This window comes from Penicillium digitatum, chromosome 5 (genome assembly GCF_016767815.1).
Source record: "Penicillium digitatum chromosome 5, complete sequence".
In the NCBI taxonomy this organism is placed as follows: Eukaryota; Fungi; Ascomycota; class Eurotiomycetes; order Eurotiales; family Aspergillaceae; genus Penicillium; species Penicillium digitatum.
Window position 1 is genome coordinate 154,280 of NC_089388.1, and position 24,128 is coordinate 178,407.

A 24,128-nucleotide genomic window follows, 5' to 3' on the forward strand; every position below is an offset into this window, starting at 1 on the left:
ATTGAAACAGGACACTGAAGTGTATACCAGACACTGGAGCCTTGATCTCGTTTTGGTTTTGTTTTTTTGCCACTACCATATCTCGCTGCCTGACATGTAAAAAGCATTTGATCAACTACAAAAGTACCTTGTGCTGCGCCACCCCCCATTTCCCCTTCGGACCGGGAGGTTGACAACTTTCTCGAGTCAGGGGCTCATTGACCACAGAAGGAAAACCGGCTTCGAAATTGTACGCCTCGTTTTTCAATATGGCAGAGGAATAAATCTCCTGTTCAGTGCATGGGGCACCGGGTGTGTGCAGAGCATCTATGACCATCGACCCTGCATTCCAGGACCAACATGCTCCAGTTGTCGAAGGGATGATAAGCAAGGGTCGTTTTCAAATCTAGAGGGGATCGCATTTATAACAAATAGTCCAACTGGATGTAATATCTCGCTACGCCTGAATTTTCTAGAAGGTCTTAGCTTATCCTAAGTGGAGCATCGAGGCTCCACACATTCATCAGATAGAGATAGCATCGAGGAGAGCATGAGATCAGTGTGCTGTTCATCGCGTTGTCATCTAGATACCTCGAAAGAAAAGACACGCATGTGCCCAACATGAAACAGCGTGGAAGGGTCCCCTTTTTTGGGGGGGGTTTTTTTTGGTTTTTACTTAGTTTTTAAAAAAAAAATCAAAGCGCGAATCATGATGTTCTGTGTAAAATGCCTCATGGCTCTATCACGCGATGTAGATACGAGATATTGTGCCGGCAACAACTGGCCGGGGAAGGAATATAAAAAGGGCACAACAGTCTGGCTAGTTAATCAGTATTACAGTTTGAATCTACACAGTCTCATCTATTGCATTGCATCATGGGTTCGATAGAAGGATTATCCCAGCAACTTTCGGACCAGACGAGCGACTGCTCCTATGTCTATGGCACTCGGTTCGCCACCAGGGCTTTGCCATCGCATCAACTTCCAGATGGAGGGATGCCAAAGGAAGTGGCGTACCAGATGATCAAGGATGACCTGGCCCTGGATGGTCAGCCCATCTTGAAGTGAGTAGAGCTCTCTCAAGGATCCCAAAACGAGACTGACATCTTGGACCATCTAGCCTCGCCAGTTTTGTGACCACGTACATGGTATATCAACTGTTCACCTTGTGCTTGACCGGCGCTCACACTGCAGCAGGAAGAGGAAGCCCTGAAACTACTCGTCGAATCATCAAACAAGAACATCATCGACCACGAAGAGTATCCCAAATCCGTCGAGATCGAGCACCGCTGCCTGAATATCCTCGCCGACCTATTCCACTCTCCAGTCGCTAACGGAAATCCAACTGCCTTTGGCACATCATGTATTGGATCTTCCGAAGCCATCATGCTCGCAACCCTGGCCATGAAGAAGCGTTGGATCATCAACCGCAAAGCCCAGGGGAAAGACTTCTCTAATCCGAACATCATCATGAGTAGTGGTGTACAAGTCTGCTGGGAAAAGGCAGCCAAATACTTCGACATCGCCGAGAAGCTTGTCCCATGCACTGAGACGCGGTACGTGATTGACCCAATTCAAGCCGTCGACATGGTCGACGAGAACACCATTGGTATCTGTGCCATCCTCGGCACCACATACACGGGTCAGTACGAAGACGTACAAGCCATCAGTGAGATCCTCCTTGCAAAAGGTCTGGACACTCCCATCCATGTAGATGCCGCCAGCGGGGGATTCGTGGCTCCGTTCGTGAACCCGGATCTCGTGTGGGATTTCAAGTTGCCCAACGTCGTCTCGATCAATGTCTCAGGGCATAAATATGGCCTGGTAAATTCACTCACGCATCACCGCCAGCTTCGATACAGGCCCAAGATACTAATCTCCCCAGGTCTACCCCGGAATCGGCTGGGCCCTCTGGCGGTCATCGGAGTACCTCCCCGAAGACCTAGTCTTTAACATCGACTATCTAGGCGCCGAGCAACTGAACTTCACCATGAACTTCTCCAAACCAGCTTCGCACATCGTAGCCCAGTACTACCAGCTCATCCGACTCGGTCGAAGCGGGTACACCAGCATTATGAGAAACCTCACGAAGACAGCCGACTACCTCACCAGTCAGCTGCAAGAACTGGGCTTCATCATTATGAGTGAAGGGGCCGGTAAGGGTCTGCCAGTCGTGGCGTTCCGACTGAGTCCAACGCAGAATGTCATCTTCGACGAGTGGGCACTTGCACGGAAACTGCGCGAGAGGGGGTGGATCGTGCCTGCTTACACTATGGCGGCTGATTGTGAAGAGATGGGGATGATGAGGGCTGTTGTCAGGACCGATTTCAGTATGGGACGGTGTGTGAGTCTGGTGCGGGATGTGCGAGATGCCCTAGCGGATTTGGCGGGCATGGAGATTCGGAATATCCAACGGTATCAGGCGTGAGTTATACTTCTTTGGAGCTGTGACCCAGGAAGTTCTGCTAATCGGTGTTATGGCATAGATTGGTTCAGAGTTATGTTTCGATTTCGAAGAAGAAGTGGACTTCTTCTCGGATAGTCAGTCAGGAAGTGGGCAAAGAGATAGAAGGGGTTTGAGGGTTTGGATTGGCGGTTTATTTTCTGTAGAGTGAGACAGCTTGCAGTTGTTTACTGGGTTTTTTAATTTATCTCTAGATGCGTTGAAATGCTTGAGATCTGTAATTGTAGGAAGAAGCACGATAGGTCACGAAGGGAGACACTAATCATACTGATTGAAATTCTACTTTTGTCCGGAGAAGGCTGTATTCTTGCTCTGAAGATTCATTCTGACACAAGAATTATCGATCAAGTCATGAGAGTGGAGTTGGACATGGAGAGGAGCAGAGACAGTATCACAGGGCAGCACGCACTGTCATTATAAATTAGGGGGATAGGTGGTTCAAGGGAATGTCAAGGGAATGTCGGAAGGTTACCAGCCAAGTTAGCATCCCAATCCCACAACTCTGGGCCAGTGTAATCCAGTCCGTCAAACCAACCTCCTAGCTCCATTGGCTGCGAAAGGTCAGCGTAGCCCCGAAATCCCGAGGAACAGTAACTTACCATCAAACCACTAAAGTCAGTCGACAGAAGCGACGCAGGATCAATTTCTCTCGGTGTAGCCGCAGCCGGAGTTGTCTCTGAAGGAATGGAAGTCTGAACAGGAACGTTAGGGGATAATATACACACAGCTATAAGCGAATATACCAACCTGAACGGGGCGGTTATCAACACTGTCTTTGGCTTCCTGATATGTAAGACCATTCAAGATCGCCCTGCCGATGCGAACGGACCTTTTGGAGGCCATGTCAACATTGCACAAAGGATCCTCGCCCTTAATGCGCGATTTGACCGAAGCGAGGATGATATTCAAAAACAGGAAAGGCTTGCCCCCCTTTCCACCGGGACCAATGCGTCTCCCGAAGTTGTCAGCGGTACGTTCGACAGCCTGCATCATCACGCCTTGCTGGGACTGGATCATGCTCATGAGCACGCTGGAGTTGACACCATCAATCCCGGATGTAGCGGACGTACTCATTTCATTGGCTTGGAGGGACAGTTCCACGCAGGCAGTGATTGCAGCGTGGAAGGTTTCATCGCGGAACATACCGTTACTCAGCTGAGTGATGTGCGGGTAGATGATGTCGTCTGTCGGGGAGGGGAGTTCCATCTGGGAGAGAATGCCGAGGGATTCTTCGAGGCAGATTTTGCGGGAGTAGGAGCATTTGGGTAGACGAGCAACACTGAGGGAGAAGGGGCGGTGGAGGGCAAGGAGGAATTTGCGCATGATGAAGAGATGTAGGGATTGGGCGAACCGGTGACGACCAGATTCTCCCGGAGCGATACTCGGGGCAATATCGTCAAATAGGGAGGATGCACACTGCATGGAGCGGGAAAGTTCATCACCCATTAGCAGGGCGTCGTCGTAAGGTAGATTAAATCGGAGACTGTTGATTTTCTTGGCGATTCGATAGCGCAGTGGGAGGGTTTTCGTAAGGAGAGATTGGTAGAAGTTTTGGGTATTAAGGGCAGTACTGAGTAGGGCAGGATTATTCTCCATGTCTGGTATCAAGTCCGCATCGTCCCAATTGGACGGTGGGTCGCAGTCGCATTCGTCTAGGTCAACTGAGGGCGGAACGCCGCGGTCGAGAGAGATCTTGAGATCCAGTTCGACGATAGTAGCCCAAAGGCGACGGCGCAGTTCAGAATAAAATGGTCGAGCCTTGCGGAAGCGAGTCGGATCACGATGCAGACCCATTGTCGTCGCAGACCGAATCAGCGACCCGGCTGAGGCCCAGGCTACATCCCCGTCGCTGGCGACTCCAAGACGAGCTACCAGAAGAAGGGTTTGGGTCTGGAGCATTCGGAAGTCGATCTCCGGGCTCACAAATGTGCACGAGACGTATGACTGGACAGCCATGATCCATTTCATGGCCGATTTCTGGAATACGTCTCGGTCATCTTGACCTGGAGGTGGGACATAGAAACAACTTCCAGCAGCCATCACGGCGAGTAACTGAGCGACGAAAGCCATGTCAACTGGCTGGGTGTTGGCCCAGTAATCAGCATACTGTCTCAAGAATGTCGGCGTGTGCAAGATTCGATATGTCATCTCGAAAGTGTCGAGATACAACCGAAGCAGATGATCAGCAACATTCCGCTGGGGCACTATCTCCTCGAGCTTATAAGCTTGCTCGCGAAACTCGCGCTGATGATCCTGTGTCTCGCGTGACCAGAGCTCCGTCTTGAACTTTTTCATATCAGTGTACTCTTTATCTTTCCCCTCCCCGCGGCAATGACCACGGTGCATAAATGTACAAATATCTTTGAACTACATCTTCATCAGCAAATCAATCCCCGAATAAAAAGAAGGATACTCACAAAAGAAATAGTAGTGGTATAATGACTGCGACCGAAATAACGAGTCTTGTTCTTTTTCCCGCGGAAATTCCAATCTGGCAAGAATCGCACGCGGTCGTCCACACCCACATTTTCAGAACTACTAGCGGTACCGACTTCAGAAAAGACATCGGAAACCGAGGTCTCAGGAGTCTGAAGATGAGACGACTTGCCGAGTGAATTCTCCAGAGCTCGCAACCGACTCCGGAGCTCATGCAGCTCATCAAAATGGCCACGTTTCGAGACGCGATTCGACATCGAATTTGGCCCCAATTTCGAGTCAAAGACGAACATTCCACTTTTCCGGTCGGACTGTTCTTCCACGCCATACGGTAATTGCGGGGGCGACATACGTCGCTGAGAAGAATCAGATACAATACCATTTCCAGGTTGAACTCCAACAAAGACGCATTGGGTTGTTGTTTTTGAGCGCACGCATTGCCCGCAGGGCAGAGAGCGGTCACATTTTAATTTGCGCTTGCGACAGACTGTACAAGACAGGGGCGGGCGACGGCGACGCTGCGGAGTGCGAAATTGATTTTCTATCTCTTCATGATCTAAGGAGAGCTGGTCATGATGATTTTCCATCTTGAGGGATGTTGAGTGATTCTGAGTTCAGATTGGATTTTCTTTGTTCGTCGCAGGAAGTCCTTGCGACGCTAGACATGGGTGAGACGTCGCTAGTAGGAGATGAGGGGCACTTTTCTGGATTACCTGGCTACACACGTGGACAATATGTGATAGTCACTGACCGATGGCCTTGGAAACTGTCAAGGGCTCGGTTGACAGGTTGACTTGAATGTAGGTCTCGACCTTGAAAGCTGCTCGATGGAGAATGTCTAGCCTCGGAGTTACCATTTCTGGTGATAGTGGACTTATCCCCGAGAGATGCTCTGAAATAACGAGTCAAGCTTTGCTTGAGTGACTCATTGCGTATTCTGGCTGGATGCCGTCCATAGATATTAATTGAATATTAGAACAAGATAAATCGCCTGTACATAATACATGGAGTATGGAGTATGGAGCATGGAGGACAGGTAAGATCCAAAAATAACGCGGGGGAATGCTAGCCGCACTTGATGTCACGTGATCTTGTCTCCCACCTGTAAAATCAGGCATCCAATGAATATTTAAGGTCGGCTTGGCACTTGGCTTTCCCCTTTCTACCAGACATGCTCAGCTGGAGAAAGCTCTCCGCAATATTTCATTCTGTAAGAAAAAGCCAAGGTTGAAAAATGAGTTCAAGGTCAAATGACAAACTTCTCTTTCGATATATCCGCAACACTACGCCGAGACTACATTCAAATCAAAGAAAAAGCTACATCGACTGCCAAAACAACGTCATAACAAACCGCATGTAAACCAGCAAGTAGTTCGCAACTGTAAAAGCAAGGAAGATACCGAGATATGGCCAGATCTTCGAAGAGTCCAGACCGATTCCAGCCAAGTACTACCAACACAGTTTAGCATCAATTCCAGATACAACAAAACAAGTTCCAGGGAACAAAACTCACATCATCACCAAGGCTACAATCACAATGTCCACACTTACTCATCCCATCCGGGTTCGAGAGATACCCAACGGCCTTCGCATCAAGCCACGCATTCGCGTATTCGCTGCAAGTAGTATTGGGTGGACTCTCAAAGATAGCCAATTCAGACTGGGAGTAAACAACAGGGGTACCACGAAGGACGGAGGTGAGCACCTCACCAATCCAATACGTAAACGGTGTAACATAGTACATGGTGTACTTCCAGAAGGCAGGCATCTGGGATTGCGGACGGAGGATACCGTTGAAGAGCTCGCACATGATGATGAAGAATGGCATGAGGGTGGCGGCGATCATTGAGTCAGTACTATGGATTGAAGGGATGTCTCAGTTGATCAATGCGGGGAAGAATAGTGCTAAATCGTACTAAACTCGGGGTTTAAGAGGAGCGGGCATATTTGACCTTGGGAGCCTTTGAATCGTTCAAGACAATCCCCGACCTCAATGTACTCGATCTGCAGAAATAGTCTTGATTCATCTTTGGAACGAGTAAAAATATGAAATGAAATGAAATAAACAGATATACCTAGATGGCTCCCCAAAAGGGAAGCCAAGGCTCACTATGATGAACGTGGAGATGACCACTCCGGATGAAGACACAAGAGGTTCCTGACCATCTCGTCTGGCCACTGGCCTCCTGCCAGTGGATGTGCATCAGAGTATTTAGTCAACTTTTTTTTTCTTTTCCATCACTGTCGTGACTTTCCTCATCTTCACCAAGTTTGACAATTTTGAGGCTTGAGATTTAAAAGAACAGAGTTCAGCGGAGTCCGCGGCCATCGCGATAGTTTTGCAGAACAAGGAAGCCAAGACGAGAAAAAAGGATCCATCAACCCATTCCAAGTTGTAGAGACATATGGGAACATAAGAGGATCATAGCTGACTCGGTATAGGATCTCGGTGGATGTGTGTACTAACCTAGTTAGGTCTAGAGACAGGAATCCCGAACGAGTCTCTGGATTCTAGTCCTCTTTGAACAGGGCAGTCTGTTCTACGAGGTGATAGATCTGTCATACGATGTCCCAAGATATCTGCATTTTCATATACAGGTTAGGGTCCGACCTACGTCCAATGTCCTCCGTTCAGTGTCATGCACCAGTGTGTCACTTTGGGACTTGGGACACCTTTGACACCGGAGAGTTTCTCACGGGGATTACTAATCCACTTCCACGCAACACATGCCTCAGGTGTCTAATTGAACATGACAACACCCCCCGTATCAGTGATTGAGGTGATTATACCCTCATGTGGTACACAGAGGATACAAAAGAAAGGATATCCGAAATCAAAGAAAAGTCGAGCCCCAACTGAATAAAGTAACTCATACCCATTCCAGCCTCTCTCATCCCCATAATCAGATTTCCCTCTGATTGCCCAATCTAGTCTAGCGCCCAAAGCTTCCAAGCTCCCAAGCTCACCTCCCTTCCCTCTCCCCTCCTCCCGACTCCAAAATGCAAACCCTTTACAATGCGCTAATCCGCACCCACCACATAACCTCGCGCAAGAAAGTAGCTGCCCTCAAACGTGCCGCAGACGCACACCAATGTGCCGTACTCTTGCGTTCCGGTGGGTGTCCGGGGATCATGTACGTGGAGGGCGGGAAGGATCCAGTGGAAAGCTGGGTGGATGTTGTACGTCGGCTGCGATATAAAGAGTTTCAGTTGGTCACAAGGCCCGGACTTGTGGAGGAGGAGGGTGCATGTGGAAAACAGGGGACTGGTGACGGGAATGGGAATGGGGAGGGGAAAGATGAGAAAGAGATGGGCTTCGCAGTGGGATTAAACGAGGTGAATACTGTCAAGGAGTTTGGAAGCTTGATGGCGAAGAGGAGGGTTTGGACTTGGTGGAGGAGGGGGATGGGGTATACTTGATGTCTTCATAGGAATGAAGGAGCATTTGTAGAGCGTTGTGGATATTTTTGGGTACTCTTTTCTAGGATCCCCCATCGAATTCGATTTCCGATGCAGTAGTTTGTCCTGGATTCATGCATTCCCTGTACACAGCTAACATCCCAAACGCCAGAATCTACCTATGTTCCATCTCCAGACCATCATCGAGCGTGTGCGAGTTTCCACTCAATACGGCGCCGGATAACTGAGTAGCTTGCAAACATCCTACCCCAAGTCAGCAGCCAGCCTACTCATCCCGATCCACCAGACGTACCTTTCGTTGTCTCCGATATTTATCATAGATCATCTTCCAAATCTCCCGATCCCGACATCCACTCTCCTGCGGCGTGCCAGGGTTTTGGTCACATTTCGGCTGCTCCGCCACCAACATGTCCTGCGGCCACATGATCCACGGCTTTGGCAGCGGCCAATCCGAAAAGTGTACAAACTTAGCCTGCGCCAGGACCTGGTCAGGATCCCAGACCTCATCATCATTCCCCAGGAACTTCCGATGATCCTTCGTCCGGAACTCGCCAGTCAGTAGACCATATTGCCGATGCGGAAGAACCATCGCAGAATCCCCATACCGTCTGTTCAACAACTCCATATCATACCGATGGTCCGTCACGTTCATATCGACTTGGCCGTTCTGGGCGAGGGTAGTAACGTCGGTCAAGGCAAGGTATTCCCGGAGGGAGGGCTCAATGACGACCAAGAGGGACGAGAGCAGTTTGTCGGGGAGAAGCCAATAGGCACGTGGCATGGCGACAGTGGCAGGCGGGAGGAAGAAGAGCTCGTCCATTGTCTGAAGGAGAATAACGTCCGAGTCGAGGTGGATGACACGATCGTATTCATGCTCGCCAAAGGCCATGAGCTTGGCGGTGCTAGTATCCCACGAAGCTCTGGAGCCGGATACTATGAAAGAGGTTGACATGTTAGTTAATGGGTTCAAGAGGGTAGGTCAGTTCCAATAACGGCAGCCCAACTCACCCGATGGGTCCTGGACCCCCTCGATCTTAATCGGGATCAACATCACTTGGTACTTGTGCTTCGCCTCAAGTAGCAACTGGCTGACGCGATCAAACTCATTCTCGACAACGAGGTCCCATTCCTCCGGGTAGAATAGCACGCGGTCCGCCTTGCTGCCGAGTCTGTGCAGAGCCTCGAAGACCATCAGGCAGTTACACATGTACACCTCGTTGGTTGCATACTGGGTATAGGCAAAGCGCGACCAATCAACTTCGTCGTAGTGGATATGTGGTAGGGGCAGGGGCGGGGGACGTTCCCGACGTTGCCACAGGATAAATAGGACGATAAGGGCGACTACGGCCCATGTTCGGACATGTCGTAGCTGGCGTTTGGCTATGGATAGACACGACTCGTCGGGGAGATCGAAGAAGTCATCTTCCGAGGCATTGGAGCCCCGTCGGTAGGGGAAGGTGGGTTTTTTGGGTGGCATTGTTAAACGGTGAAGCTATTGACCATGCTGGTGGGGATTTGGATAGATGCACGTGATTGCTATATCATTGGTGGGACCAATCCACTTTTAGAATGCTAGACGGGGAAGCTCACGTTTGAAGACTGAAACATCTTTACAGGGTTGCGATTGTATCAAGTTGTGGGGAGGGTCCACCTCTCTTCAAGATTGGGCAACGGTGGTGCAAAGGTGCACGCCAAAGGCCGGATGCCTGATTGTTAGCGTGAATGCCGGGATTTTGTGACAGAAATCTATGGTTTCAACACTGTCTGGGACGAGCAATAGATAGGCGTAAAAAGGACTCTAGATTCTCTAACTGCGTTGTATGTTGTGAAGTGACCAAGTCCGCTCTTTTTCCAATCTGTGCAAATAAAGCTGACTAATCCTGCCCTACAGTTTGTACGGACTGCGCCATCAGGGCGTTCCGAATGTTTTTCCGGGTCTTCTACTCCGTCCCCGTATCCTGTTTTCAATCATCTATTGTGCCATTGGTTTCAACGTGATGCCTTATTTTGAACAGGTAATTGAAACACCGACAGTGACTCCACAAAAGTGTTGACACCCCTTCTACTACCGCCTTCCTGGTTTATCATACCGCCTCTTTTAAATTAACAGATCGTCCTTTCTCTCTTGGCTTTTGATTGGTAGATATTAAGTAGACAGAATTTGGGGTGCTGACACTTTTGCGGAGTGACTGTACCATACATCTTAAGAACCACATTCCTGTGTGGCAAAACGGGGGGTGCCCACGTGAGCATTGACCATGGGTCTAAAAGCGAGATGAGAGGCAGATCCTACAACATGGAATGATTTCTGCTCTGGCCCTAGGTCGAGGAGTATGTCAATCCCTTTTTGAGTTGTTGAAACATACAACAGTTTCCTGGTCTAGCGGTTATGATTTTCCGTTAACAAATGCGATTAGCAGATGTTCCGGAAAGGTTCTGGGTTCGATTCCCAGGGAAACTATTTTTTTTTTCCATCGCCATTGCCCTGTCTGTCACTTTCAATAATCTTGATAATTGTGCTCTTGGCCAGTGCTGTTATTGGCACCCCTTTAATTTGATTAATTTCTGCCGGCATAAACCCTTGATGAATCCACACTATGGAACCTAGTAAGGTGTGTACCACCCATAGCTCTCTATAGTAGCTTCTACCCGGTGCGGCTGCAAGACTATACGGTTTTTAGGTGTAAAGCCTGTTAACCGGGTAAGATACAATATCGAGGGAGGACAAGTCACTGTATTGTCTTATGTGTGCCAAGACTAATACTGGTCAGAGTTAAGAGGGATTTAGGGGGTCCTCGACTACAAGGAAAGTGATCGGCACTCTCGGATACCGCTCGTTTCGATCCTATCTTCAATGTTATGCGTCATTGATCAGTTGATCCCTGTACGGAGGATATATAAATAAGGACTCTTTATCTGCTATCACATCGCCTATAGGTAAGTCACTATAGGTTTGATCTCAACTTAGGCTTATTTCTATCCTTTCTAGGCCCTTATCTTATTTTCAGATGGTGATACTTCTAGAGAATACCTCACTAGGACGCCGGTGGTTATATAGTAGTTAGTGGTCATAGAAGTAAGAAAGGTAGTTTGGGTAGTTTCTAGGAAGGTGGCAAGGTGATTCAAAAAACGCAAGGCACACATGAGTTCTTAGCGGAGGCCTAAGACATCATACAAACGTGAGGTGTTAGGCAGGGGCCCCCCTGGTGGGTAGTAGTCACCTTTCGCACTCCACAACCATTTCAACAGCAAAAAAAAAGGAAGACCCAAAAATAGTTTCCCTGGGAATCGAACCCAGAACCTTTCCGGAACATCTGCTAATCGCATTTGTTAACGGAAAATCATAACCGTTAGACCAGGAAACTGCTCAACCACTAGGGCCAATTGATGAATAGCATGGCCGTTAACCATTTTACATTCCACCGAAGCAACCTTTTGACCTGTTTTATTTATTCTCCAAATCCATGTTGATTAAAAGGTTGTATTTCAATTCCTTTTTAAAACTGTACGTGTAGATTTATTCCACTAGACTTGGTTACTTTCGAGACCATGGTATACACTACTCCGTATGTTGGTTGCCTAGTTAGCTTAACCGGTGGTCCACACTCGATAGATATATATATTGCAAGAAGCACCTGCGACGGGGAACTCATTCTCCAATTTGGCTGTGATCCCCCCCCCCCCCCCCCCCTTCACTAAACGAAATCAAATAATACAGACACTCCATATATTCCCCCATCCAAGAGAAGAAATTCAACCATTAGAACAAACCCAGTCTAGACCACCGAAATTAAAAGAGGCAGTGCATTTCGTTGTTTATTCGTTGTTTATGGACGATCCATAGATACTAGAAATACACCCCATCAGTGGCTTTACCAATTCAACAGGTGCATTCTTTAATGCAACACATCACGGCAGCCCGTTTTCCCTGGGATGGTATTCGGCCGGACCAGCACCACCTGCAAGAAGGAGGTGGAGAATTGACAGGCTCGCACTTTTGGCAGTCAACTAGAGCCTACCAGATTCAGTTCAATCTGGATGTTGGATTCAGATGCCCATGGGAATGTCGAGGGTCACCTCGTAGGCTTACCTAGATCCTGGGCCGAACTAACGGGCGATGAGAGAACGCAATAAACATGTAATGTGCTGGTGGATAGTACAGGACAGCAAGACAACCAGGATAATCCAAGTCCTCAAAATTTCATAAAGGAGCGATGTATTGTCAATCATTGAAACCCTGCGGAATGAGACCGACCCCCCTCCGGTGACAACCTCGTCCCACCCGAAACATTCGACCTTCCATCATGGACCTGAACAACGATATCTGTCTTGACAGTAACACGTCCATCATCAAAATATTCGGGACTATCCGCCGTTGAAATCCGACTACTCAAGCGCTGATGCTTATGCCCATTCCACTGATCCTCCTCATCCCTGATAGAAGTATTCGTCGGATGAGTCACAGTAGCCGAATCCAGCCACCGGTCCTGAGCCTGGGCGCGGCGTTTCAGCTCTGTATCAGAATCTTCGTGTTCTGTCGACCGGGAGTGAGACCAGTAGCCGTGACTGCGGCCTTCGTGTCTGTGGTCAACGAAGGAGCGGAGGAACAAGCGGGCTACCGGGGCACATGAGGCAAGGAGAATGCTGTAGTTTTCGATCCTGGGCTTGTTAATTATTGATATTGGCGTTGGGAGATGGTGGTTATGCTTACTTCACCCAGAGAATGAAGCTCACGATGTTATAGGTGAAGTCCTGTCTATCACCGAGGGATTTGAGTTTCTGGTGAATGCGGTATTAGCGTTGCTGCACAAATCGGGGAAAGATAGTGTACCCACACAAGTTTTAATAATAGAAGCACAGCCGGAGAGGAGCAGTGGTCCGCTGAGAGTAATAGTCTGCCAGATCCGGCGGGAACGGACGGTGCCACTGATTCTACAGAAGTGGGACCAGAATGAGGTGTGTGGATCACGGCGGAGGGTTCTCAGGAAAAACTGCCAGAGTTCGACGGCAGCGAGCACGGCAAGAAAGTAATCGATCACGGCGTTGGATCCTGTGGGAAGTGCCATTAGCTTTGCATTGAGCTGAAGTGTGATCATTCCACATACCTCCTTGTACAAAACCAATAGTCGTCTGGACATTCGGTGATTGGCACTTGACGGATCCATCTTCCGGTAGTGGTGTCCACATGTAGTGGAAGTACTGTACTCGATCAGTCTGTGATGAGATTAGTATGGGTCGTGCACTAAGAAGGGGGATGCTGACCGTCTGATATGGGTTCGGTCCGCACTGGACAATTATTTGGATGATGGTGACCATATTGACGACAACCTGAACAATAGCACAGACAGTAATAGATAGGCGAATCTTCTTGTCGCTCGCCGCAAAGCAAGTCAAAAGGAACCACATCATGCCTGCGCGTGAGACCATCGCCGAAGTGACAGCCAGCGGCTGTGAAAGGAAATCCCATTTCATAGCATTATGACGCTCTTCACTGGTCAAGTAAAAAAAATGCCTTCCAAGGCCCCATTTGGCACTAGACAGAGTTAGTAGCTGACACGAAAGTAACGAGAACAGTTCATCCCACCTCATTTGAACAAAGATCATATGTGTTATATCAAAACCCCAAGCTATGAGGAAGAACAAGTCCTCTGTACCCCAGATTCGGCCGGGTGCAGTGACCTGCGGCAAAGCCCAGCGCACCCAGACCTTGGTGGCATAGCGGAACAACAATGCCACGCCGACCATGGCCGTGAGGACCTGCCCGAGGATTAATATACACATATGCGGAGGCAATATTAAGCGGGGAATAACATACCCAGCAAGCGTGGAACGTGCCAGTCCCTGTTCAACATCCGTGTTATTATTCCTGACCCACTCGCTTCGCTTTTGTCCGGAGGTCAACATACCGATATTGAGATCGCCATCACCAGGTTTCGGAATATCCATAATGAAAATGAGATCAAGGGCCAGATGTGTAGAGCAGCCAGCAATTACCAGATTCTGGAATTTAGAGCGGAAAGCCTATCCAAATCCTCATTGGCATGGATGCGAGACGAGATCGATGCGCGGGGTTTGATCAGAGGGACCAGAAGCAATAAACCAGAATCCAAGGCCAAGGACTAGCAGAGAAAAGGTTTCAAGGTGACCCTAGAAAGTTTTCAGAAATGAAGATCACGTCAAAAATCTGGCGTGAACCGAGTTATAGGTCATAACCTTCAGAGATTCCAATATAGAGTGGAAAGACCCATATGATTGAAAGGAAACAAGGGATACAGTGTAAACCGGAGGCTTTACACAGGAAAAGCTATTAGGGTCAAGAGAAGCGAGTTGCCGATGCGTTGAATGATATGGTGGAGCATGAAACCCTGGATACGGGACCACGTACGGAGCACTCCGTACATCAAGTTCTGACAGGAGTCAAGCTCGCGTGGCCAATCCGGGGGCAAAGCAATGCAATCGTTTGATCGTGGCAATTGACAGATTCTCATTTTCAGACCAGGTGGAGTGAGAGGAAGCGATATTCCTGGTGGAAAGGGGAATGGAAACCATACAGTGGCCAGCAGCAAGGGATGTGACAAGGGATGAGCAAAAGTACATACATCATGTATGTATCCATGTGGGATGGGTTCAATGCAGTCGTAGATCGGATCTGCAAAGATCCTGTGCTGTAGGAGTTCGAAGAGATGAAAAAGCTACAAGCTTCGGGTAGGCGAGGCTACCGAAAGGGGTGTGTGATCTGTATACATTCGATACATCACATTCACAACTGTTAGTACTCCATCAACTGACTCGTTGCAATTGTTCATTAACGCTACCTCTCATGAACTATTGATCTGTCCTCCTCATCTCCACCAGTGACTCTCCAGCCCTAACATAAACCTCAAAAGTCACCTCAAGCCCACACAAACCCGCCATTTGCTTCCACTCCACCGAATTCCTCTCACGGCCCCCGTATAACGCAATCATACTCGCATGAAGCGAAGTGTAAGTGAAATTCTTGGCATACTCAATAATCAAAACCCGGGAACCAGGCGCCATGGCATGAGAAATCTTCTGCAGCAACGCCACGGCATCCAAATCAGGCAAATTATGCAAGATATGCTGCAGCGCGTAAACGCAGGCCCCACGAACGGGCTGTTCAGCCTCCTCCTTGTAGTTCCATTCCATACGCCGCACACCAGGCACGATACCAATATCGGCATTGAACTCCTGTAAGATTAGATCTTCCGCACCGAGATATGGGTACGCAGCCTGGACCTCGAGGAGGAGCTCGCCACGACCACCGCCGATATCGACCATAGTAGCGGACCCAGTGCCAGTACCAGTGGTAATGTCACCCGTCAATGCGACATCTAAATCATAGCCCATTGCCCTGGCGCGCTCTGGGAACGTTCCAAATTTCAGGAACTTGCCGACCATGAAATGGTTGAAGCTGTCCATGCGACCCTGGGTCTCCATGATCGAATATGTATGTTGCTCCGCTAGCTTGGACTGACCCATTAGCTGATAGGCATATTGCAAGGGGCCGTCTGCTTCGGCAAAGGGGTATGCAAAGCGAGTGTCCTGGAGCTTTTTCATCAAGAATGCGCTGGCCATTAGACCCTCCGTAGTACTGGGTAGGGTCAGTGCGGGCCTGAAAGATTATGCAGTTTCTACAACAGAAAACGAGTATGAACGAGGGGAACTAACAAGTGCAGCGCGCCATGCTGAGAGGACGGCATGGCAACCATGTGGTTTGTGATGGCATTTGCCATGAAGCAGTCCTCGGCCACTCGCTCAACTAGGCCGAGCCCGGCCATGATGTAGAGTGTGTCCGCTGAGGAAAGGGGTTAGTATTGGTATAATGCTTGTCCCTGTTCGAGCATGGTTGTAGTGACTCGGATGTGCTTACAGGCTAATCTGGTCCCTACACTCATTGTCAGTTTAACAGCCAACCATAAAGCTCAAAACACATACCCAGCTCAGGCTCATTCCCTCCTCGGGCTTTGAGACGCCCATTACAGATCGCCGAGACTTCGTCGACTGTCACGCGTCCGCCATGACTCACGAGGATATCGAAGAGATCAAAGTGAATCGCGACCGGGACAAACCCTAACGATGCAGGCTGTGACTGAGTTAGGTCATAGAGCTACCTGACCAGTCCGTCATACTCACTACTGTGACAGTTGCTGCAAGGGCGGCACCTGGGGGTGCGACGGGGGCTGGGAATGATAGGCCCAGGAGGCTGGCTAGGCGGGATAGAAAAGACATTGGGATTAGAGGTGGAAGGTCTCTGAGAAGAGCTCCAGGGATAAGGATGCCAGGGAAGTATAGTCTGCATTACTCCGTAGTCATACTCCCTAAATCTCTATACGTACAACATGCGATGGGATCCGGCAGGAGTTCCGGTGCTAATGTGAGACGACGATATAGATAAATCCGGCCTGGAATACTTGGAGATTACAATCCCAGCCGTCATCCCAGACCCATAATCAGTATGAAACCATTGTGCTCAATGGAAGACCATTGGTCCAACAGAACGGTATGCGCAAGGGATAACACACCATGACAAGACACGGCACTGCCACGGCGAAAAAAAAGAAGTAACGCCTAAAGAAACAAACCAGCACATAGAAGAGCCCAATAGCGCCTTACCCGAAAAACGAAGGACCTACTAGCCCCGGTCTACCTTTGTGATATATCTACTGTCCACTCCACAACATACGTACATTCCGGAGACTTTTTGAACAGATCCAAGATCTCTCCTGATTCCCAAAGAACGACTCTATGTTGTATAGAATCTTCATGTACAACAAAAGCCACGCGAGAAGCTCCATGTGTGTTCGACTGGCCGTGGAGAAAACCTACAGGGGCTCATCGCAGAAAAGAAAAAGATCTTCATTCAACTCCTTGCCTGAACCAGATCCTTGTTTCAGGGTCGACTCCCCATATCCAGAATACAGGCCCCCAAAAGGGTGAGCAGGTCTACCATGGAGAAACTCTCCCCGATCTACTTCACGCACGAGATGACAGCCAGTGCGTCGTCGTCGCTTGAGACGCAGGAGTTGAAAGAATGCCACTCCAATTCAAATATCGAGGCCAGGGATGCCTTGAAACCGAGGAACTGGTCCTCGAAGCGGAAGACAATGCTCTTTGTGTCGCTGATGACGAGCTCGTTGTTGGCAGATGGGTATGTATGGCCGATCGAGAACCCCATCGCAGCTGCCAGCTCAGATATGTATGCGTCAACTTGATTTTTCTAACTGAATCTTTTGCAGAGCTATGGTCTGGGGTGGAACGCTGGTCACGGAGCAGGCAGTAGCTTGGGATACGAGCATCACTCATTCGGCGACAAGTATGAATTATGGTATTCTGCTGCAGGGGCTTGGGGGAATTTTTGCTGTTCCACTCATTGAAGCATATGGTCGGTGAGTTTGATTCTTTTTGTCGCCTGCATTGACTGTCCCCACTGATAGTTGTGCCTAGTTTGCCTATCTGGCTGTGGCCTCAGGTGATCACCATGTTCATGGTGATGGGTGCTACCTTCTCCAACGATTGGTCTACCTTCACAACGTTCCGGTCATTACAGGGTCTGTTTGGGACAGTGCCTCAGGTAATTGGGCTTCCGATAATTCATGACATGTATACGTCGGCTGGTAAGTCCGTTTCTTTGGGATTGGATCGAGGACGTGATGCTGAGGTGACAACAGAATGGCCGCGGATGATCAATATTTGGTAGGAGACTTGCCACTCGAGTCTTACCAGAGTAGCACTGACCGAGAATAGGGGGACCACCTTCCTTGTCGGACCATTTCTCGGTCCCGCGATAGCAGGATACATCAGCACCGGGTCAGACTGGCGCATCTCCTTCGCGGTCCTGACCGCCATCTATGGCATGTCCACGGCTATGGTGATCCTCTTCGGCTATGAGACGTACTATGAGCCTGAACGAACGACCAAGCAGTCGCGCCTCGCGTCTTATTTTGGCATTGGGAATACTTTGCTTCCCAAGAGATCGACGTTGAGCTACTGGAGTCGAACGGTTGTGGTCTATGTGTTCAAATTCCCCTTGTTGATGACTGGTGGGTATGGTCTAGCTAGCTGACAATGACATTCGCTGACCGGGAGTTTTGTTGATAGGCATCGCTATCTTGGTCACATTTACCTGGCCAATTGGTAGGTCACCATCATCACGCGGTTCTTTCACGCGCTGACTCTCCAGGAATCACAACCACCATCGATCCCTTCCTGCACAGTCCCCCCTACTTGTTTGGCACAATTGGGGCATCGTCAATGCGATTCGCCGGAGTGGTTGGAGCTTTATGTGGTAGGCATCCTCACAATCCCCCTATCTCTCTAGATTCTCACAATTTTCATAGGTTGGGCAGTTGGTCACTTCTTCAACGGCTGGATCTTCAAGCGCCATCGCTCAACTTGGCGATCCGAACTCCGCCTTCACGGCGTGTGGTTCCCGATAGGGAGCATGGCCAGTGGTCTCCTCACTTACGGACTAACCCTACGCTTCGGCAAGCATTGGGTTGGAATAGCTATTGGATGGATCATGGTGAACATCGGCTTGGTAGCGACGATTGTGTAAGTTCTAAGTTCAATCGGTTGGGTACTGTCGTGTGTCTAAGATCATTTGCACAGTGCCATCTCAGCCTATGCGTTGGAGAAATACCCGCAGCAGGCGACCTGTGTCTCAGCCATTCTGAACATGTGGCGTACCTGTGGTGGGTTCGCAGTGGGATACTTCCAGCCTGCATGGATTCAGCGCAATGGACTGGGACTGGTTTTCGGTATTCAGGCGGCTATTCTGTGTGTGGCCGTTGCTTTGACAATCACTCCTGCGTTCTTGTGGGAGCGGAACAGACAGTTCAAAGCCGAGGCTAATGCCGATACTGGCGCCTGAGTTCGTGTATACAAACTAGAAACGGGGGATTGGAATGTATTGGATCTTTGTATGTATGTTGTACTCAGACAATGTTAAGTAGATCAGGACCCTTGTCCCACGTCGGTCCACACAGGACCACACGTGATCGATGCCTACGGATTCAGGCCACAAGGCCACAATCCGGGTCCGTGTCCGCCGTCCTTGTTTCAAGCTTAATTTATCCAACGCCGTGGCTGAATTCTGCACTCCGTTCTATTTTGTGCAGATTAATTGACTCTACTTCAAACTTGAGACTTGCCCCTGATCTTCACCTCCTGAATCCTCCCTCTATTAAGAATGTTAAACATTCTACGGAGTACGCAGTCGATCATTGCCTCGCATGCAAAGTGCCGCAAGTGAAGACGCTTTCCGTGGGGCAGCGGTCTGAAAAGACGCCACGGTCTAATTGACTTAAGTGCCGTGTGGTTGCTGATCAGTCCTTAAAGAACCTGTCGCTTGGCCTATCAAAGCCCCCCCTCCCCGTTTACTCCGTTCAGAGGTTTGACTGAATCCTTTCTCCCGGACTATGAATTGTCCTGTCAAAGCTGAGGCAGTGTCGAACTGGTTTGGCTCAGGGACAGCGATCATTGACCCTTTTTTTCATTTATTTTTAATTTTTTTTTTTTCCCCTTCCGTGCTATGAAGCATTTGTTTCAATCTGTTCATTATTTCCTCACCCCCTTACTCTCATTAGCTGAATGGCATCGATTTCTGTTTAACCTTTTGATTGTCCATAAGCGCCAACTCGACTATGTCTAGTTCTCCGCGACGATGGCTCTTCATCTTTTTTCCGATCCTTACATTTTGCTTCATATACTATATCAATCGACTGCCTGAATCCAACACGAAAGCCTTGAATAATCCCGAACAAGTTCTTCAAGATGGTGGGGAAAAAATTGTGGTAGGAGAGGAGAAGCAGACAAGTCCTCCTTCGCCTCCTCCGTCCAAAGAGGAGATTTTAGAGGATAAATGCGGCCACTTACTACACAAACTCGACGATGTCATGGTCGTAATCAAAACTGGCGCGACCGAATCCCTTGAAAAAGTCCCCATCCACCTCCGAACCACGCTAGAATGTGTCCCACACTTCGCCATCTTCTCCGACTACGAAGAAACCATCAACGGTGTCCACACCTATGATGTCCTCCGCAACATTAGCGAGTCAACAATGAAAAAAGAGCCCGAATTCGAAATCTATCGCCGTTTACAAGAAGTCGGACGCGAGGGTTTAACAAAAGAAGAATGGGGTGACGACACAAATGGCCCATTAGGAAAGGTCAACAACCCAGGCTGGAAGCTTGACAAATGGAAATTCCTCCCAATGATTGACGAAGCACTAGAAGTCATGCCCAACGCCAAGTGGTACGTCTTCCTTGAAGCCGACACCTATATGGTGTGGCCGAACCTGATCAACTGGCTGGCACACCTCAACCCAGACCGAAACTACTACCTGGGTAGCCCGATGCAAATCGGCGAAACTCTCTTCGGCTACGGCGGGGCGGGGATTGTCCTTTCCAGCTGGACGATGAACCTCCTGCACGAGCACCGGATAGGGGCAAAGGAAGATCTCGAAGCGATGACCGCACAGGAATGGGCAGGCGACTGCGCGCTGGCGCGAGCGCTGCACGACTTAAACGTCGATCTGATCTGGGCGTGGCCGATGATGACGACGTCACGACCATGGGAAATCGACCATTTCTCCGAGGGATACGGGCGACAGCCGTGGTGTTACCCTGTCATTTCATATCACCACATGGCGCCGAGGGATATTGAGGAGATGTGGGAGTTTGATCGGGCATTCTTCGCCAGCGGGAAGAACGCACTCATGCTACATGCCGACGTTTACCAGAAGCTGGTCTACGATGGGACTTTCTCGGCTCGCGACGATTGGGATAACCTCTCTGGAGTCCAGATAGATTTTCCGGCTGGCACGATTCCTACGCTTGATGTTTGTGCGGAGGTGTGCGCGCACAACGACGATTGTTTGCAGTATTCGTTTAATCGTATCGAGGGTGTATGCAAGCATGCGTCTACTACCTTTGCGGGTGTTGCTACCAATGGCACGCAGTCTGGTTGGATTACAACTCGTGTGAACAAGCTTCTCAAGGCATTCCAGTCTTCATGTCATGAGGTGCAGTATATCTTCGATTGATTCTTCTATCGCTCCTCGGCAGTCTTCTTTCCCCCTGGGCCTTTCTTGTATATAAAATCTATCGACTCTCTTGTATCCCCCCCCCCCCCCCCCCCCCCCCCCCCCCTTCCTTGATCTTGCATCCATTCTCGCACTGGAGGGCAAGGCGATTCCATGTTTTCAAGGGAGTCCTTAGCGAGGCGTTTTGCAGTGGCGCTGTGGTATCGTCTGCCGGGCAGACGAAGACTCATCCCTGGACCTTTCTCATTTTCTTGTCTTGTTCTTATTACATAGGCTGATAATTCCTAGCGATACCTATGTTTCACTAATTTAATCTGGAAACTTTCATTTACAGGTGCTTTGGGGATGTATGTCATTTGCATGAAACTCTTATCCACCGTATGATGTCTGGGGATATGTTAACGCACACGACATACATGGATCTGAGCCGTTTAAATGGCGCGATTGGGCGCTCACATAGGCCCAACAATTTCTCCCGAATGATAGCCTCTGTGCAAGCAAGTCTTTTGGTTTTCTTTGTCCAGAAACCACACCTAGTGTTGTAGCGTAGTATCGGCCATAATTCAGCCACTGAAGACTGCGAAAATAAGGTACACTCTGAGGTTACCCCCAGCGCTAGACCATCCTTTCGCTAACGTTCGGGGGGTTTATTGCCAGTCTTAAAGGCACCTGGCCATCTGGCAGATCTTTGACCCTGACATTCGTTGCGAGAGATGATCAGAAAAACGAGGCTATTGGACGGCAGCACTTCTGCTCGTAGGACAAATCTGCCGTCCCTGTCGGGATGATCTTATTGTGGCACAGAAGATTGGTGTACGGCTATTCGTTGCTCAATATACATTGCGCGTGTATAGATTCGTAACCTCGAGATAGTTAGCGCAATGTTCCTTGTCCCTATCCGCATTGGCACACAGGGCCTTCCGTATGCCAGGCCCTAATGGCCGTTGCGATGGAAACAGTGATCTCTTAGCGGTCAGTATGGAAAAACGCTCAAAAAGAGGAAGAGTGAAAGTCAAATGTGAAGACCAGTGGCTCGGAACTGGAATCCAAACAAGCTCGTGGAGGGCCCAAAAAACATCCATTGCCTAAAGCTGACAATTTCATAGAGACACGCGAATAACCAAGAGAGAGGTAAAGCTGCATCAGTTTTCTAGAATTCTCTTCACGATCAACTGATTCACACTGGGGGGTTTAACCTACTAATGCTTGTTAGATGTCAGATGCGTAGAATATCACTGCAATTCAACCTACTAGGTTCGGCAAACACAAGGTCTGTCTGCCGAAAACCTCGTGAATTGAACATTAAGCCCAGGATCCAGCACCACATAAGATCAAATGACAGTAAGGGTGTGGACAGCGTGGAAACTGATTCTCTTCACGGTTTCATCGTGAATGCTCCCTTTGAGAGCAAAATCATATCCGTCGGCTGGCTTGCGTGTTTGATTCCAAGTTGCTTCCCAGCCTCTCGCCATGAAATAGCCATCTGGCAGCTCAAGTTTTAGTCTCACTGCCACCTGGGAGAAAAATGAGTGGGTATCTATAGCCACTTGAATGTAACTTTCAGTACCCCGGCAATCCTCTCGCTCGTGTCTCTATACCCCTCCTGTCTCCCTTTGGGTTACTATGGCAGTTGTGCACTTAACGTAGGGATTTCGCATGATTTCGCATGATTAACCAAGGGCTGTGAAATGATGGGAACTATTGAATTTGGTTACTGAAAAGTAAAGAATATGGGACCAGAACGACTGATCATGCGAAAGATTTTTAAGAAAGAGCCTCGAAGCGCAAACCTGAAATGAACCAACCATCGTCACTTGGCGAGCCAAATTTTTGCAGATTCCATATTCATGCTGTCCACAGAAATCACACGAGCCACGATGAGAAAATCCACATCAGCTAGGTCTTGGCTGATGTTTTTGCCTGATCCCGCGTTAAAAATGGTTAGGAGATGCCAAAGCGCGATGGGCAGGGTCGATCGGAAAGCCTGGGATAATTCGCTTTAAAGATTCGGGAGGAGAAGGAAGGGAAGATTGAGAATTCTACGAATATCCAAGAAATGTGTCCCTGTCTGCATCGCATCGTACCTGCCTCTGTGATCCCGTAGGGAAATCAGGCCGCTACTCCTTCTAGATTACATAAGATCATTTAACCGCTAACTAGTTAACCAACTAGTTAACTAACTAGTTAGTTAGGCCACAAGATCATCAGGACAAACAGAACGTTTGTTTGTCTTTGCAGCGGCATATCTACTAGGCCCTAACATCCGTTAGGGGCCTCTGAGATTCTGTAAGGATCGCATGGTTTCTATTGGATAGTGCTAAACACCAGTTATAATGTAGAGTTATTACATAACATGCCAAGCCCTCGCCTATCCAACATGAAACCCCTTTTTCCTGTGACCAACTGCTTGGTCCGAGCGCCGCCTGAGTAGCGGCCTCAGGCGCCGAGAGTATGCAACCCTGCAATCCTCTCGGGAGCACACCTCAAGCGCGGACTAGTCACATGATATCTTTGCCCTATCTCTCTTCGATCTCAGTTGAAGAACATCGGGGCCAAAGCCACTGAGATGAGGAGTGTATTAAATGGCACTGCGTGCAGCAGTTGCGTAAATTCCAACAAGCAAGCCAGGCCTTGTTCACAGAACACAAGGTCGTTCGTTCAAGCTTTTTTTTTTAGCCTTCTATCATTCATTGCTCGGGACTGACCTAGCTGGGCCTACGGATCTACAATTACAAAGTCAAGACCGTTGAGAAAGAATGGAACAG

At 49.0% G+C, this 24,128-nt stretch overlaps 8 protein-coding genes and 2 non-coding genes across 10 annotated transcripts; 4 read left to right on the top strand and 6 right to left on the bottom strand.

The window, feature by feature from the left end:
• Window positions 1–855: 855 nt before the first annotated feature.
• On the top strand, window positions 856–2,559 carry Pdw03_1285 (Pyridoxal phosphate-dependent transferase, major region, subdomain 1; the record flags this gene model as incomplete). The annotated part of the gene is made up of 5 exons (XM_066099867.1): window positions 856–1,043; window positions 1,100–1,127; window positions 1,177–1,803; window positions 1,865–2,403; window positions 2,466–2,559. The coding sequence occupies 5 exons, from the start codon at window positions 856–858 to the stop codon at window positions 2,557–2,559; spliced, it is 1,476 nt and encodes a 491-aa protein (XP_065957594.1).
• A 333-nt stretch (window positions 2,560–2,892) lies between these two features.
• Pdw03_1286 (C6 transcription factor, putative) lies at window positions 2,893–5,466 on the bottom strand (the record flags this gene model as incomplete). The annotated part of the gene is made up of 4 exons (XM_014679738.2): window positions 2,893–2,994; window positions 3,043–3,135; window positions 3,191–4,810; window positions 4,861–5,466. The coding sequence occupies 4 exons, from the start codon at window positions 5,464–5,466 to the stop codon at window positions 2,893–2,895; spliced, it is 2,421 nt and encodes an 806-aa protein (XP_014535224.2).
• Window positions 5,467–6,196: 730 nt separating this feature from the next.
• On the bottom strand, window positions 6,197–6,725 carry Pdw03_1287 (CDR ABC transporter; the record flags this gene model as incomplete). Its single annotated transcript, XM_014679737.1, has 3 exons — window positions 6,197–6,328; window positions 6,393–6,405; window positions 6,457–6,725. 3 exons carry the CDS (start codon window positions 6,723–6,725, stop codon window positions 6,197–6,199), a joined length of 414 nt encoding a protein of 137 aa, XP_014535223.1.
• Window positions 6,726–8,503: 1,778 nt separating this feature from the next.
• Window positions 8,504–9,776, bottom strand: Pdw03_1288 (Glucose N-acetyltransferase 1; the record flags this gene model as incomplete). Its single annotated transcript, XM_014679735.1, has 3 exons — window positions 8,504–8,542; window positions 8,592–9,232; window positions 9,308–9,776. The coding sequence occupies 3 exons, from the start codon at window positions 9,774–9,776 to the stop codon at window positions 8,504–8,506; spliced, it is 1,149 nt and encodes a 382-aa protein (XP_014535221.1).
• An 892-nt stretch (window positions 9,777–10,668) lies between these two features.
• Window positions 10,669–10,760, top strand: Pdw03_tRNA155. Its single transcript has one exon. It is a non-coding gene; the product is annotated as a tRNA-Val (tRNA).
• Window positions 10,761–11,572: 812 nt separating this feature from the next.
• Window positions 11,573–11,664, bottom strand: Pdw03_tRNA176. Its single transcript has one exon. It is a non-coding gene; the product is annotated as a tRNA-Val (tRNA).
• An 861-nt stretch (window positions 11,665–12,525) lies between these two features.
• Pdw03_1289 (peptidase C19 ubiquitin carboxyl-terminal hydrolase 2) lies at window positions 12,526–14,245 on the bottom strand (the record flags this gene model as incomplete). The annotated part of the gene is made up of 8 exons (XM_014679734.1): window positions 12,526–12,958; window positions 13,011–13,078; window positions 13,135–13,349; window positions 13,405–13,513; window positions 13,562–13,832; window positions 13,884–14,056; window positions 14,115–14,140; window positions 14,206–14,245. The coding sequence occupies 8 exons, from the start codon at window positions 14,243–14,245 to the stop codon at window positions 12,526–12,528; spliced, it is 1,335 nt and encodes a 444-aa protein (XP_014535220.1).
• An 879-nt stretch (window positions 14,246–15,124) lies between these two features.
• Window positions 15,125–16,549, bottom strand: Pdw03_1290 (O-methyltransferase, putative; the record flags this gene model as incomplete). Its single annotated transcript, XM_066099868.1, has 5 exons — window positions 15,125–15,911; window positions 15,989–16,115; window positions 16,191–16,205; window positions 16,256–16,403; window positions 16,454–16,549. The coding sequence occupies 5 exons, from the start codon at window positions 16,547–16,549 to the stop codon at window positions 15,125–15,127; spliced, it is 1,173 nt and encodes a 390-aa protein (XP_065957595.1).
• Window positions 16,550–17,268: 719 nt separating this feature from the next.
• Pdw03_1291 (MFS transporter, putative) lies at window positions 17,269–19,190 on the top strand (the record flags this gene model as incomplete). Its single annotated transcript, XM_066099869.1, has 9 exons — window positions 17,269–17,468; window positions 17,557–17,706; window positions 17,765–17,934; window positions 17,989–18,013; window positions 18,065–18,360; window positions 18,419–18,454; window positions 18,501–18,605; window positions 18,658–18,871; window positions 18,929–19,190. 9 exons carry the CDS (start codon window positions 17,269–17,271, stop codon window positions 19,188–19,190), a joined length of 1,458 nt encoding a protein of 485 aa, XP_065957596.1.
• A 772-nt stretch (window positions 19,191–19,962) lies between these two features.
• Window positions 19,963–21,363, top strand: Pdw03_1292 (PAN-1 domain; the record flags this gene model as incomplete). The annotated part of the gene is made up of 1 exon (XM_014679731.1): window positions 19,963–21,363. The coding sequence occupies one exon, from the start codon at window positions 19,963–19,965 to the stop codon at window positions 21,361–21,363; it is 1,401 nt and encodes a 466-aa protein (XP_014535217.1).
• Between the last annotated feature and the right edge of the window lie 2,765 nt (window positions 21,364–24,128).